Genomic DNA, 16,173 nt, shown 5'->3' with positions numbered 1-16,173 from the left:
GAGAGAGAGGAATCAAAGCCAGAGCACAAAGCCAATTACTGTATCCTCTCAACCATCCATCAACTCTCCATCAGAGGTGGCTCAAGTGTTTTCACAATGCACATCAAAACATCTCAGGTGTCATCTAAATAATTCTGATGTGGTTGGTATTGCACACGTGTGTGGCCGTGATTATCAATGCATCACCCATCACTCATGTCTCGGCAGCACCACAGTAGAAACATTCAATAACTAAAAATAACACACACAAAACATGTTTCTGTGGCTTGGTGTGAGGAGCTTCTCTGCACAACAAGCAGCAAAAGCCAAAATTACAGAAGCTTCAAGACATGTATTTCAAAATAAAGGGATAAAACCTTCAAAAGCATTCTATGGCTATATTCAGAAAGTAATTATGTGTCTGTAAACATCTGGTTTAGGACAGATTTTGCTACTTGGCAGAAATCTGAGGTTCAAACTAAACACTAACTTTCCAAGAATGTTCACTAAGACTTGCACTCATCATCATTCAGTGCAGAAAGTAAAAGAGAAGTTATCGGGGGAAAAGGCAGAATGGGTATTCCTCCCTCCAGGAAGCAGATCCACAATTCTAAGATACAGAGCCTTTCTGCACATGCTGGAGCTGGCCCAGCAGCCTGAGAGGGTGCTGGGTACAGCCCTCACACATCACCACCAGCCCCTCCTCCAGCAGGATCTTGGGTGAACAGAGACAAGCCAAAGCACACAGCCACCAGTGCCTTGTAGCTCTGCAAATATTGCTGACAGAAAAATACTTCCACAGGGACACCACTGGTGTGTATTTGACAGCACAGTGACTGGGCTGGAGAGGATGTGGCGGCCAACTTACCCATGCTGGCCAACTGAGCAAATGGTTGGCAGCTCTGCTCAGGCTTTGCCCAGAAGTCTCAGCCCTCAAACAATTCAAGGCACTGAGAAGAGGAATCTAATCAGATTTAAAATAAAGCCTGTATTTCCATTTTGTATTCGGATGTCATATAATCAGCACAGAATCAACATTTCTGAGTGACTCCACACTGTGTTTAAGTACTGGCTGGAAGCCTCTACACTACTCTGGCACCTTTCAAAGCTTTACCATCAGATGAGTATGAAGAAAGGCACCAATGCAAGTATTTAAGTAAAAGAAATATCTAACATTTACCAGTACCTACTTTATGCATGCTCCCTTCCCACAAACATCTAAGAATTTCAATGCTGCAGGTGCAGCATGCTCACTTGCTTTTTATTTTCCTGTAGAAATACATTCAACACAGGAGCTGCGATTATTTCAACTACACAAGTGGCATAAGAAAGTGTAAGTTAGGACTTCTCCATCATAATATGCACACTATATAACAACCTAATGATGCCCAGCAGAACAATGCAGTATAGAACTGAAGCTACTGTGGGAACAATCAATTCCACAATTTCATGTGTTTAAGGCATAAATAATTCCTTGCACTGACTGAGAATCTGAAAGGATAGGAAACCAGGTTTCCTGAACAAGCAAAATAATTCTAAATTGATGTTTTTCTGTCTTACCAAGAACTCCTTACCTAAAGGACTAAACCATGCTGTGGTTATACATAGCTTTACTCTTCCATATGTTTTTTCCAAATACATTCTGTGAACCTGCTAGAAATTAAGTTACTTATTACAGGGAAATTACCAATTTGGCTACAATTTTAAGTAATAAGGGGAAGTATTAACTTGGGGTATTTTAAGAACAGCAAAAGGAAAGTGAAGTTCTTGGACACTATAACTCCTAAGAAAAAGTCCAATAGCTTATAAATTAAAAATCCAACACTTACATGTGCTACATTTGATGGTCTATTAATCTGCTGAATATCAGCACTATTAGTAATATTCCTTAACGTCCGCACGGCTGGACTCCACGTGGCCATCATTTCCTGGCGGTCAGAACTTTGGGCACCTTGCACTGAAGCCATGAGGTTGCCTCTCATATCAGGAGGCAAAATGTTACCTGGCACTGGTGGGACATTGGCACACAAATTAATCAACCCGGAGTCCTTCCCTTGAGGCAACCTACGCTTGGCTGCAGATGCCTGTGGGACTTCAGCTGGTGTCCAGTTCAAATTCCTTTCTTGCTTTTCTGGAGAGGAATCGGAAGAATCATCGAACATCAGTTCCCCTTTTGCCTTATCAGCAGGAGTAGATTTTGGTGAAAAAGCTTGATCACCCAAAGGTGATCCTTCTCGAGAAGATGCTGGGCTTGATAATTTTTCATCAGTACTAGCCTCATTTTGTGAATCTTGTTCTTCGTTTTCTGCTTCTTCCTCTTCTTCCTCCTCCTCCTCCTCTTCCTCCTCGTATATAATTAAACGAGGATGATAAGGAGTCTCTTCTTTTTTACTCTTATCAGCTATAGAATCCAGTACCCACTCTGGGGTCACAATTTTAATGCTGTCCCGTTTATAAGCACATTCATATTTTTCCTAGGGGGGGAAAAAAAATTATTTAAAGACAAAAACAATCGCAAGTAAGTTCTTTGAGATCAGATCTAGAGCATGGAGAGGGAGATTAAAAGGATGCTGTCCAATACCAGAGAGTGATCTCGCCCAGATCCAACAGGACTTATACTGTGCAGAACCACAAGTTCCAAGAGATAAAACAAAAAAAAATACAAATTCTCCACATTTGCACTATAAAGGACTCAGAAGGCACAACTGCAGATGATTAATGTCTTCACTTGCAAAATTCTTCCCTAACCCAATCACCAAAATATTCCAACCCAGCAGTGAGGAACATCATGGTCAATTTCAGGAGGACATTAAGGTAAGTCTGAATACAGTTTATGTTTTATCCACTATAAAAAAAAGTAAAAAAAACCCAGCCTCACTATGAAAAAGCATTTGGGGAAAAAGTCAGAATTTCATAATAAAGTAGGGACAAATATTTAAAAGTTGATCACTGAAAAAAAAAGCACTTCAGCAGGAATACAGCTTAAATCTTAAAGCTTCACTGTTTCCTTTCCTAATAAATAGAATAGACACAGAATTGGTGTCCTATTTATTCAAATATCCCCTTTAATGGAAACCCCTCACATACATCAAAACAGTACAGAAAAAAAACTTTCTTTCGAAAATTTGAAACTTATTTCAGGATCTAATATTTAGAAATGATTGAGCTGGTATTTTTTTTTATGTCAAACAACATAAATTAACAACAAGCACATGCAGAGGAAATTTTGCAAAATTCTTCCCTAACCCAATCACCAAAATATTCCAACCCAGCAGTGAGGAACATCATGGTCAATTTCAGGAGGACATTAAGGTAAGTCTGAATACAGTTTATGTTTTATCCACTATAAAAAAAAGTAAAAAAAACCCAGCCTCACTATGAAAAAGCATTTGGGGAAAAAGTCAGAATTTCATAATAAAGTAGGGACAAATATTTAAAAGTTGATCACTGAAAAAAAAAGCACTTCAGCAGGAATACAGCTTAAATCTTAAAGCTTCACTGTTTCCTTTCCTAATAAATAGAATAGACACAGAATTGGTGTCCTATTTATTCAAATATCCCCTTTAATGGAAACCCCTCACATACATCAAAACAGTACAGAAAAGTTTCTTTCAAAAATTTGAAACTTATTTCAGGATCTAATATTTAGAAATGATTGAGCTGGTATTTTTTTTTATGTCAAACAACATAAATTAACAACAAGCACATTCAGAGGAAATTAATTTAGTGATTCTCTGAAGTTATTTCCTACCATGAAACTGTCATTCATGCACAGTAAAGAGATTGGAGTTGAAATCAAGTTTATTTGCCAACACAAGATTTTATTCATTCATTCTGGTGGGAATTATTAACAATCTTGTTTTACCATCCTGTATCTAGTCAGAGCAATCATGTAAGTTTTCCTAGTGACAGAACTGTTCTTGTTACAAACTGCTGCAGTTTCCCTTGTAATGTATCAGAGCAGCAGGAATGGAAGTAAAAGTAACAATCCCATAAAACTGCTCCCATTCAATGATTGTGTGCATTAAATATTTGTATCTTACAGACAAGAGAATGCTAAAACTCTTTAAGTTTCTTGACTGGCAAGCTGAATAAAACATCCTGTGTTCCAAAAAGCTTCTTATTTAAGCTTTTAAGTAAGCTATTAAGGTATGACTGTTAATGTATTTCACTGGTTTTTACCAACAGAATTTAGGTACTAAAGTTTTGCCCAAGCATTTTATTTTCATCCTGTGTTCCAAAAAGCTTCTTATTTAAGCTTTTAAGTAAGCTATTAAGGTATGATTGTTAATGTATTTCACTGGTTTTTACCAACAGAATAAAGTTTTGCCCAAGCATTTTATTTCATTGTGATGAAATAGAATGGTGTTCAATACACCCTTCTAAACAGTCCACAGAAGAAATATCAAGCACTTAATTAAAAAAAAAAAGGCAAAACAAAAACCAAAACCGAGAGTCAACACACACACATATTCAGCAAAAAGAACCCAGCCCTACAAAGGTTCCTATATTTTAAAGAAGGAAAAGCATTAATTTCCCACAGCCACACTTTCGCATCCCCCAGTGCCAGCTCATGATTTATTCTTCAATATTTCAATTTTGTCCTTTGTTTTTCTTCACTGATTCTGTATCTGTGGATTTATAATATAATCACAGTCACTAATGGCTGTGACATATCAAAATTAGGCTAATACAAACAAGATAAAGAATAAAATTCTTTATTCAAACTGGAATTCAAATACCAGCGTGAAATTGGACATCTTTTAAATTAATCAGGCTTAAAGCCACACAGAAAATGAGTGCAAACTGAATAACTGCAGTGCCTTATTTTGCTGAATTTAGTTGTTAATCAACAGTGTTAAGAAGTCTAACTTCAGGCAGATGGAAATTTTTGACTATTTGAAAGCAAATGAGAGCTACAACAAGAAGAACTGTACATGTAATAAACTCTTACCCCCTTTGGCTCAGGCACAATCAAGTGAGTACATTTCTTATTGAGGCTCAGCTGGCAATTCCCTCCATAAAAAGTAATCAAAGCCCACAGCGTACTTCGGTCTTCAGACGAAACCTAAAAGGAAGGTAGAAAAGCCTTTCAGCTCGGGGCACCCAGCTGTCTTCAGCTGGAAGAATTTTTGTAATCCACAGCACACCATTTACAAGGCTGGCTAATGTATTACCTACCACTTTTTAATACCAAATTAGCAAGAAAGTAATAGAGGGGAAAAAAAGGGTGACAAAGACATAGAACAAGAAAAACCACTAAAGAGCAGCACACCATTTACAAGGCTGGCTAATGTATTACCTACCACTTTTTAATACCAAATTAGCAAGAAAGTAATAGAGGGAAAAAAAGGCTGACAAAGACATACAACAAGAAAAAGCACTAAAGAATAATTTTTAACCTGCACAGAGACACAGAAAAGAAAGAGGAAAAAAAAAGTCATAGTACAACAGAGAAACTGGTATCTCTCCTCAAAAAAAGCAAACACCCCACATATAATGCACATTGGAGTAGACTGAAATATGGTTCACTTCTTACCTGAGAGAGACAAGCAGTGATTCCAAAAAAGATCTGACATGATTCTGGAGAAAAGCCATTTACTCTGGAAAGCAGGTGTCAAGGATGCAAAATAATTAGATGAGTTTCCTGAGGGACATTAGAAGGAAATTAAACAGCCTATACAGTACTTCTCAGATAATACTAAGTATCTGACCATTCAAAACTTTCCATCTTTGAAAGCACATTTTCTGTTTGCAATTTAAGTTTATGCATCAAGAAAAAAACTGATGTACAAACTGAAACAGAACACTTGCAATATTATGATCAATTTCGGTAACACTCTAAACCAGAACTGACCTGGGAAAGACAGATGGACCGTCAGACTTCTGCAACTTGTCCCTCTTTTCCACACTTTCATATCATCTTGTGTTTAAGATCCATGCACATTTGTCAGAAAAAAATGACTACAGAAACAGGTGTACATTGTGTCACACGCACACACTGGGATTTTTTTAAATGAAACAGAATTATTTTCCCAGCGATGCTGACAGAGGCACCAGCAACACTCATGTTTTGAGGCCCAGAAAAGAGAGCACACAGCAAGCTGATGACAAAGCTGAGAGCACTTTAAAACTTAAGAATAAATTACTGCCATAACCCAGAATACCTCAGGAAGTTCAAGCCTGATGAACATCCTAAATTGTTCTCCGTTTAATCCAAGGCAGAAATTCAGTACTGGATCTTTCAAAAGTGTACATGTGTCTACTCCCTGCCTGAGTACCTACTGCTAGCACATAAAGCAGAGACAGTCAGTATTTAACTTTTAAGAGGTCCATCAGTTTGCCTGGAGCTTGCACTCTCTAAAGAACAGGAATGAAAGAGACTCTTTTTTAAAAGTTACAAGTAGCATAACAATAAAATAAAACAGAGGGAATACAACAAAACTCGCTTTTCTTCCTGCCATCAACAAAAGCTCAGAAGTGCTCTGACTTTCTTTTATCTATACAATACCGTGGAAAAATACACCCTCCTCATTCTTGCTTTTGCTGCAAAAGAAACTGCCAGCCCTCTTTACAGCATTATTACCGCAGTTTTCACACATGAAACTCTTTCTCCTTCTTCACAGAGTCTGCTTCCAGCTTCATTTTTCTGCCACTTCCCTTCCACTGCAGGTTAGTCGGACTTTGCACACGTTAGTGAGCAGAGCACAGGAGAACACTCTGCCACCTTAAGTTCCCTCTGGTGAAAACAACTTCCACTAAGAAACAGACAAAATTACTGTGTTTTTACATGGTATTAAATCTTTCTATATTGAACTTTACCTTTAGCAACTGACAGGCAAATGCCCACCAAATAAGCACAGGAATTGGTAAGGCAACATGAAATCCTTAAGGCTCTTGTTAGATCCATATGTCGAACTGACACAAGATGTTTCTAGGACTTGGTTCTTCACAAATTCAACGACCACTTTGAGCATTACCAAATTAAAACATAAACTAAAGACAAAAATGCAGAATCTCAAACTTCTGCCTAAACTGGGTCCAAAAGCAATCCGCTGGCAAAACTAAGCTATTCCTATTAATGACTGTATTTTTTTCATTATGGCAGTACCTAAATCCCTCATGAAAGGCCAGATGTCACTGCACTAGAAGTCGTGAAGAGACTGAAACAGGATAAAACAAAATAAAGACTTAACAGCCCATTACAGTGAGCACAGTAAGGGTCAGAATAAAACCCAAACTCACCACGTTCTAAGAACATGAAGTGCTAGAAAGTCAAAGGTCCAAGGACACATTTATTGCTCACAGGTGTACAAAACTTCCTTCTTCCATACAACTGAAGAACAAGTCACTACTGAGACCTGGTCTTTTCATTTGGCCATTCCAATGTTCCCACAATAAAGACTTCCTGAGCAACAGCCATTGAGAGCCACATTCCCACATTTATAGCTACAATTTAGTTATGGACTGCATCATTCTGTTGTTTCATGTATTTATTTCTCTTCTGGGTACCCAATAAGGTCAGCTCTTAGAGTACCCTTTTAAAAAAGGGTACTTAAAGTACCCTGGTTGCAGATGGAAGATAATTTTTTAATAGTGCAACTTCTTCATGTGAAAGAACATAAAAAATGAAACATTAGGTTACTTAAGGCTGAAATTGTAGCTAATTCCAAACTTTTTTTTTTTGTGAACATTCCTCATGAACAGGGTGAAGGCTTAAAGATGTGTAACATAAGCAACTAAACATAAAACACTCATTCTGATGATGAAAGCACAATAAACACATTTATTATGTCCAGACACAAATGACCAAGATCACTATCCTAGACCACATCACAGAAACACAGCGAGTTGCCAAGGCTCACACCTGAAACTATTGGGTATAAAACAGGAATTCTGAAGCACATTAAGGCCTGAATTCCTAGGATGAACACCTGGATCCTTGCACCTATCAGCTCTTGTTTTCACAAAATTTGATAACAGCTGTCCTGTAAGTGCCTATGAAGCCCAAAATAGGCAGAGGGGCAGGAAAACTGAAGACAAAGAAGCTCTAAGCACACTGCAGCCTTGGCAGGCAAAACACAAGAGACCATTTTAGAAGTTTAAGCAGTTCCTATTTGAAACAGTCTTGAATTCTTGAATCCTTCAAAGGTATCCATTTTAACATGCTTTCTACAGAATTTTGAACCTAAAAGGATACGGCAGAAGAGCTCCACAGCGAACAGACAGGATCACCCAGGAAGGCTGAAAAAAACAAAAACCACCAGACATTAAAATCCTTGGTCTACATGCATCAAATATGAATTATCTTCCAAGTTCATGTTATAGCTAGTTTTAATATACTTTTCCCAGCTTTGGAAGTCTAAGTGTTTCACAGACACTGCACTTAGTCTGCTAAAAAAGACTTCATTTATTTGGAAGACTTCGCATAAAGACAGCTCAAAGGTTGTGCAGCAACCCCCTTCTCTCATGCCATTTACAGTATTTATTCATCTTCTCCCTTTTTGCAGTTCTTACTTGTAAAAAAAATAGTTCAGATAATCCTGTCCTACACTCATCACCAAGGAGTGAAGAACCATAGCCTTACACAGAATGAGTTTTCTGAAGACAGAACAGTGCTGGCTGCTGAGCACTGATGGCCCCTGTCTGACAGTATTCTGGGACAGAAGGGCTCAAAGGGACACAGGGAGGTGGCAGTGAGTGGAGCAGATGTAGGACACTGGTCCCAGTGCAGCAGGTAAGGAAGAATGGGCAGAGTGACATCACATTCAGTATGGAATTGCTTTTCCTCAGAAGACAAACAAAAGAATACATTGTAGCAACTATGTTTATGGTGTCCCAGTTCTGGTTGTTCTCCTTCCCTTATAAGGCATCATACAAAAAATAGCTAAAAACACTTAACTTCTAACTTCTCAGTCCTCAGGAAAGGAAAAAAAAAAAAAAAAAAAAAAAGAGGATCTTTTCCTCTCTTAAGTTTTTAATTTTGTTCTCCTTCCCTTATAAGGCATAATACAAAAAATAGCTAAAAACACTTAACTTCTAACTCCTCAGTCCTCAGGAAAGGAAAAAAATAAAAAAAAGAGGATCTTTTCCTCTCAAGTTTTTAATCTTCCTTTTTCCCTATAACCAGCTACTTTTGCCTCTGACTTCCAGTCCCTTTAATACTTAGTCTGATCTTCTTGATTACAGATCATGCTATGATGTTTTCAGGTCAAGCCAAGTGACATTAGTGAAAGATTTGCTTTCCTCCAGCAAATGAGTTGGCAGTCATGAAGCAAATTAAATTATTCAAGTGGCATTAGAAAGCAGGAAGTGCTCTCTCCGACGTTGATGTCCCTCCTTCTCATGAAAATGGCAGCATTTTCTTGTTAATGAAGTTAAAATTACACCAAAAACAACTCCAGCAAAAGCAACTACAAATTAACCAGCACACCCAGTATAACCATAAGGGTCCCTAGCCAAGCACCTTTCATTTTTTGGAGTTAATTCACAGTTCTGCACTGTCAGGTGAGCTCTCATGACAAAACTTACCAAAATTCTCTACTGCCACCTGCACCCATATGGAAAAAATAACCCAAAATCATGTACTCAAAGGTATCAGCAGTGAAATTCTAGTGTTATTTCTGACAATCTCTCTCATGACTTCCAGAGTGACAAGTTCACATACTCAAAAATGAAGCCCATAATTTTTCACTGAAAAATACCTTGCTATTGGAAAGTAGTAACAAAATACTGGTAATTCCAGTGTAAGAAATAAAGAAAAAAAGACTTAAAAAAACCTTTAAAAAACTAAAATAAGGAGGAAAAAAACCCCCTAATTTTCTACAAGTTCCTATAGTCCATAATTAGCATAGTACATATATGCAGAATGAACAAAATCATTTTGCACTTAGCCAATTTTATGTGTTTCAAAAAAACCTTCAGCAGTCTACTATTTATTCCAAATTGAAGTTTTCCACTGCCAGAAGCTTGTAAGAACCTTGCCTTCAGAAATACTTCTAAAGCAGAACTAACAGGACATCATCTCACAGATGACTAAAAGAAAAATCTGAAAAAAAAACCAAAGCAGAACACTAAAAATTACCCACACCAGATAGATACAGAGCAACAAGCAGAAGGAGAGAACAGAACTGTAACAGACGTCCGCAAGTCAGGATAAAAGTTTGTGTAACAAGAGTGTAAGATTTTTAAAGACATGTTTTATTCAATCATCATCCAAAGATGAATATTTTGTTATAAGAATGAAGCATCTATGCTTCATAATACCAAATACTTTGACAATATCATGGTTGAGTCACTCACCTTTACCACAGGGAGATCAAAAACTTCTCGAGATTCTCCGACTTCTGGATTGTCCCCATCTTCTGAAATAATGTGTGAGGCCAGTGCATTGTAAGAAACTTCCTTTGCTTTCCCAGCTTTCAGAAGTTGGATAACCTAAACCCAAAATAGAACAGGGAGAAGTCAACAATTTTTAGCAACTTTTATTTGTGAAAAACATTACTGCAAGAAGATACTAACACTGGATGGATGAATGAATATGACCTTCTCTCTTGGCTGTCCTCCTGCAGGTGGCCAGAACTTTTCCTGAAGTTGCCAAACACATTTAAATCCTGACTGACAAAGGTTTACACCTTTCTATATTTTCATCATTGCATCTGAAGAGCTACTTCTCAAAATAATTGATGACGGGGTAGGAATTGGGGAAATGTCAAGGTTTTTCCAAAACATGTATTCCTCAAAAAACATATTAAAACAATTTTCCTTCAGGCAGGAAAAGAAAGCTCTTCTAAGTGGTTTGGTTTTTTTTGACAGGATAGCTCTGGAAGCGTTACAATATACTTTAAAATAAGAGGCTGAATTCTAAGGACTAAATGATTTTGATGAAATACAGAAGAAAATACAACAAGTAGGACTCCTGCTCCCTGAATTAGTACCTTCAGGAGCTGGAACTGCTCTGCCCTGAGAACAGAAAACACCTCCCAACTACCAAAGCACAGCTCACTCCCAGTCTGCAAGGCCCAAACAGCAATGGCAGATGCTGCTTCAAGAGTTCAGCTCTGATCTAGAGATCCGTGTGATGAATCCAGCCCTGTGCCCCAAAAACAGGACTTTCATTTAAACTAAGAAGGAAACAGAGAGGTAGTGGGGTGTAGAGGGGAGGAAGAGAAAAATGTTTTAAAACATTACGGTATAAAAGAGTTCAAAAGTTAAAAATGCCATTTAAGATCATTGTTTAATTTCCCTTTTATTTAGAACAAGACTGGTGTGATGTTCATCTTCCAAAATCTGTCCCTGCAAACCTGCTGGGGACGTTCCCTTCAAAACAGAATGCTCTGCCCACAACACTGAACAGCAGAGAGCAAGGCAATGCATTCATCAAACATAAATATTAATTAATTAGTTAGTCCTTAAGCAATTACTTCCTACCCTGTACACTCACCAGGACAAAGAAGCACTGAAAAAGAGACTCTCAAAACACAGCATCAAGCTATTTTATAAAGCATTTCTGCCAAGCAGAAAACAGGGATAGAAAAATCATCACTTACTGAGGAGGCAGTTTTGGCACTTCCTGACAGAAGCACCTGACTTTAAAACTCCATTTAAAAAAACAAAAGTCAACTTTTTTTTCTGCAACAGATGAATACTACCAAAATAATTACTCTAAAATAACCAAGGAAATTGATCATGAGCTTGCTGTTCTTCTCACCAGTGCCAGAAACAGGAGTGAATGTTTCCATTTTGCACACCAATCCCCTAAATCATGATACATCTTCCTTCAGGAAGTCAAATTAACCGTAAAGAAACGCAGGATGCCATCATTCCAAAGGGAGAAGGTAAGTGCAAACAAAGCACTTTTGAAAACAGAAGGTATTTATGAACAATCTCAGCCCATGAGCTCCTTGTCTCACACAGCTCTCCCTGAGTTACAATCCCATTCAACTGCTCATTTAGGGGAAGGCTAAAAAAAGGAGTGAACGTCACAAAAACTGAGAACCCAGACCTGACAGCATCAGAAAGTAGCTATGAATAATGTGCTAAAAGTATGATTTTTTAATACCAAAACAATGTTGCATTACAGAACTTGTGCAAAGCACCTGCTTATACAAAAAGTTACACTAGTTTCATGTAGTTTAAACACCACAAATATGATAGATAATAATGCATTTGATTATTTTATGTGTCATGAAAAAAGACTCTTCCTAATTTAGCTCACATCAGCTTCAAAACTCCTCTCACAATACACAACTTCTTCAGATTAAGTAGTGCCTGGACTGAAAAGTTGTATTGGCACAATTAAAGAACTCACACTGATATCAACCATACACCTGTAAGTAGAAAACATTAAGCTGAAAAGCCTTAATATGAACACTGTAAAAATCATGCACCTTAAGTATTGGTTTATACCCACTAATTTTTTTTTTTTTTGGGTGGGGTGGTGTGGAATAAAAATTTTATCTTGTTCTCTCCCACTAAAATATGTGTTGGAAGAGACAAGAGGAATAGTTCAAGATGAAGAAGTAAGCCAATGGGCATATAAAAAGAAATGAAACAAGATAACCAAAACCCAAATATCCTGTTCAAAGACCCTGTGCTGCATTGCATTACTTTTTATCTCTTTCTGAAGGAAATACTGATTTTAACTGGTGTTTCCAAAACACGATGGTTTGGGTTTTTGTGTTTGAGGAAGACAGGAAGGGCATTTATTAAAAGAAAAAGAGGAGCTGACATCTTCTCATCACCCTCAGTAAGGTGTGAGGAGCAAAATGCACCCAATGGAATGGAATGGATTTGAAGTTGAGAGCCAGCCTAACTCTCCTTCATTTGCCAGAGAGCAGCTCGGCACAATTCCAGACTTTTGCTTCCCTTCCAATTTATGCTGCACATGCTTTAACAGGCACTAGGTATGCAGTTATTCACCTGAAAAAAATTACTTTTTTTCCTCTTACTCTTGGATTTGTTTTGATTAGCATACTCACTTGTGCTAGGTCTGTTTTAATATTTATTACAGTAACTGGTTTTCTGTGAAACCATCTAGAAATTTAAGCTGATCAAAGTGTGCTCCTCCCCAGAAGATGGAGGAAATTCTTTGCACAATCAAGCTGGCATCCACTGGTACATGAAGTAGTAAAAAGTGCCAAAGATATCTGTATTTTTGTATCAGTAATGGGACAAATTTCACTCTAACTGTTTGAGTTTGATTTACAATTCCTGCATTGTGTCTTGGCTCAAAACACACCTGATAAATGCTCCTCACAGTCAGGTGCCCCAGGGTACCACAGAGAACACCCACAGGAGGGTGTCCTGGTCTCAGCAAGGATAAGAGTTAATTTATTCTCAGTAGCTGCTACAGTTCTACGTTTTGGATTCAGAATGGGAATAATGCTGATAACACACTGATGTTTTGGTTTTTCCTAAAGAGTGTTTATCCTAAGTCAAGGACTATTTTTTTTATCTTATGCTCTGCTAGTGAGGAGATACAAAAAACGCTGGGAGGGAGCACAGCCTGGACCCAAACTGGCCAAAGGGATATTCCACACCAAAGCTGTCATGCCCAGTATATAAACTGGGGGAGTTACCCATAAGAAGGACTGATCTGGAGTCGGGAATGAAGTCTGACATCTGTCAGTGCACGATGAGCAATTGCATTGCACATCACTTGCTTGGGGTTTCCTCTCTTTCCCTTTTTCTCACCATTATTATTTACTACTACCATTGTACCTTACCTGGTTTTCAATTATAAAACTGCTTTTATATCTCAACCTGCAAGTTTAATTTTTGAATCTCCTCCCCGTTACACTGCACAGGGGTGGGGGTGAGAGAGCAGCTGTGTTGTGCATAGTTGCCAGCTGGGCTTAAGCTGGCACAGAGTGTTGTTCTCTGTGATGTTCATCACCCAGCCCAGCCTAGCTCCTCACACTGACACCTCCATCTCCCAAGCCAGGCAGAGGAAAATTCAATGCACCGAATTTGGAGCAAATCAAAGCCCTATGACAATGACTCTGACTGCAAAGAAGAATAAAATTTAACATGAGAAAGAAAACCAGTTTAAGAGAATGCTTGTCTATTTGCTCCATGGGAAACCCATGTCAACACACAACTAAGAACAGGCTTTTCAGGACACTACTCCTATGACAAATGATGTGCAAGAGTGCTACAGGATTTTTGCACTCATCCTCATACACATAATACTAACATTGCTGCTGTAGGGTTTTTTGGCAAGTACAGGAATCTCTTATTTGAGCGCTAAGCCACTATTAAAAATTTTATGTCTAAAGAACAAAATTTTATACTTAGAGACCTGTCTAAAGAAGTTTTCATCCTGATGTTTGACTGTATTATTCTTAGGCTGTACTTCTTTTAGCACAATAGGAATGACAACCGCCTGAACAGGCCAGTGCCCTGTGTGTCCAGGTTACCTACAGGCATACGAGGCTCAATGAGTGCCAGGACAGGATGCTAAAGGAACCCAGCGCTGAACTAAGACTATACTGCAGCAAATACCAGAGAGGCAAAGACTTTAACTTCAGTGTGAAGCACGCAGTAAGCAGCTTGCAGGAAGCTGCTGTCCTACAGCTCCGCAGGCTGCACTTCAAACACCTGTCTAATTGGACACGCCACAAAAACTTTGTTTCAACCACCTTCGCCCACCGCGGGTGTTATTCACGGCCAGGCCACGGGCATTAGCCAGGGCGCTGCCCCAGGGCAGGGCGAGAGGAGCGGGCGGCCTCAAGTACACCAGCCCCGCGCCGGGCGGCCCCGGGGCGGTACCAGGGCCGCGCTCGGGGCCGCGCCAAGGCGGGAAGGTCTGTGTGGGAGGGAAGAGCCAGTCCGGCCCCTCCGTGACGAACCTCCCCCACGGCCTGTCCCCGTGTACCCGTACGGAACCGGGCCCAGGGAGGGGCCGGGCCTGCGGAGCCGCTCGAGTCGGGAGGAGCGGCGGCCGCTGCCCCCGCTGCCCGCCCGGCCCGGCCCGGCACAGGAAGTCCCTCCGCCCGCTCCTCCTCCGCTCAGGCGGCTCCGGCGGGGCCTGCGCGGCGGGGCCGCGGCTCCCATGGCGGCGGCAGCGGCGCTTCCCGCGGGCGCAGCCGGGATCGGGGCCGGGATCTGGACCGGCCGCCTCCCCTCCCCCCCCAAGCCGTCCCTCCCGGTCCCTCAGGCGCGCGCTCCCCCCACTCCCGCCCTTTCCCCGTGAGGCGGCGCGAGCCTCGAGCCCGCGCGTGGTAGCCGGACGATTCCACGGTGCCCCCCACGTCGGGAATGGGGGGGGACGGAGGGGAAGGCGGGAATGATCTGAAGGGATGACCCGGTACCTTGGGGTCGATGTCTCCCACCACGAAGAACTTGACGTCTTTGAACATCTCCTCCGGGACTTTCAGCTCCTCCTCGTCGTCCGCCAACATGGTCCCGGACGGCAGCGGCGGGCGCTCCCCACCCCGCCCGCTATTCCCCCGCGCTCACTGTGCAAAACCCGCCGGGGCCCGGGTCTCTCCCGTCCCCCTCCCCCCGCGGAGCCGCCGAACCGCGCGAGCAAGGCGCGCGCTGCGGGACACACCATCCCCCGCCGGGACGTAGGGGGGGTGGAAGGGGGAGGGGAGAGCCGCCCCCGCAAAGCGGCTCCCCCCGCCCGATCAGCCACCACGGCCGCTGCAGGGCCGCGCCCGCTTCTGATCCACAGGCGCTATCCCTGCTCCTCCCTCTTTCCCCGAACCGGACCGGCAGACAGCATCCGGGTCCGGAGCTCCCCCCGCGCGGGATGCAATGGACTCGTCCCGAACGACAGAAGCGGGCCGCGGGGATACCCGGCCCCGCCCATTGGCGGGGGGGAGAGAAGGCTGCCGCCCCTGGCCACGCCCCTCGGCTCGCCGAGACCACGCCCCCTCATGCCCCGCCCCTCGGCCCCGCCGTGAGGGGACGCGGGCGATGGCGGCGGGGTCCCTCAGCCGCGGCCAGTAGTTGTGGGGTGTATTCCAACACCCAGCTCATCTGTGAACACACCGAAAGCTCCTGAAATCATTGCATACAACCGCTAAGGTGGGAAAAGACCTGTAAGGTTATCGAACCCCACCGAAATAAAGTATTTTCCCTCATAAACTGCAAAGCATGCATCTGCATTGATAGTGGAGTGTTCTCACCTCTTACCTAACTATTTTAGATAAAAGAAAACAATAATTACCACTTTCTGTAAGTTAG

The 16,173-nt window shown here is 41.3% G+C and overlaps 1 protein-coding gene across 1 annotated transcript in view; it reads right to left on the bottom strand.

Annotated features, from left to right (window-relative positions):
• Nucleotides 1–15,704, bottom strand: part of PAXIP1 (PAX interacting protein 1) — a 32,602-nt gene extending 16,898 nt beyond the window's left edge. Inside the window, exons 1-6 of the mRNA XM_041408838.1 lie at nt 15,294–15,704; nt 10,282–10,416; nt 8,180–8,223; nt 5,519–5,582; nt 4,934–5,047; nt 1,809–2,453 (exon numbers count right to left, since the gene is read on the bottom strand). Of these exons, the coding sequence (XP_041264772.1) occupies nt 1,809–2,453; nt 4,934–5,047; nt 5,519–5,582; nt 8,180–8,223; nt 10,282–10,416; nt 15,294–15,383 (1,092 nt within the window). The 5' untranslated portion in view covers nt 15,384–15,704. The remainder of the gene's footprint in view (nt 1–1,808; nt 2,454–4,933; nt 5,048–5,518; nt 5,583–8,179; nt 8,224–10,281; nt 10,417–15,293) is intronic.
• Nucleotides 15,705–16,173: the final 469 nt, after the last annotated feature.

This window comes from Onychostruthus taczanowskii, unplaced genomic scaffold, assembly GCF_017590055.1.
Source record: "Onychostruthus taczanowskii isolate IOZ18803 unplaced genomic scaffold, ASM1759005v1 scaffold3, whole genome shotgun sequence".
Classification (NCBI taxonomy): domain Eukaryota; kingdom Metazoa; phylum Chordata; class Aves; order Passeriformes; family Passeridae; genus Onychostruthus; species Onychostruthus taczanowskii.
This window is presented reverse-complemented; position numbering and strand designations above follow the sequence as displayed.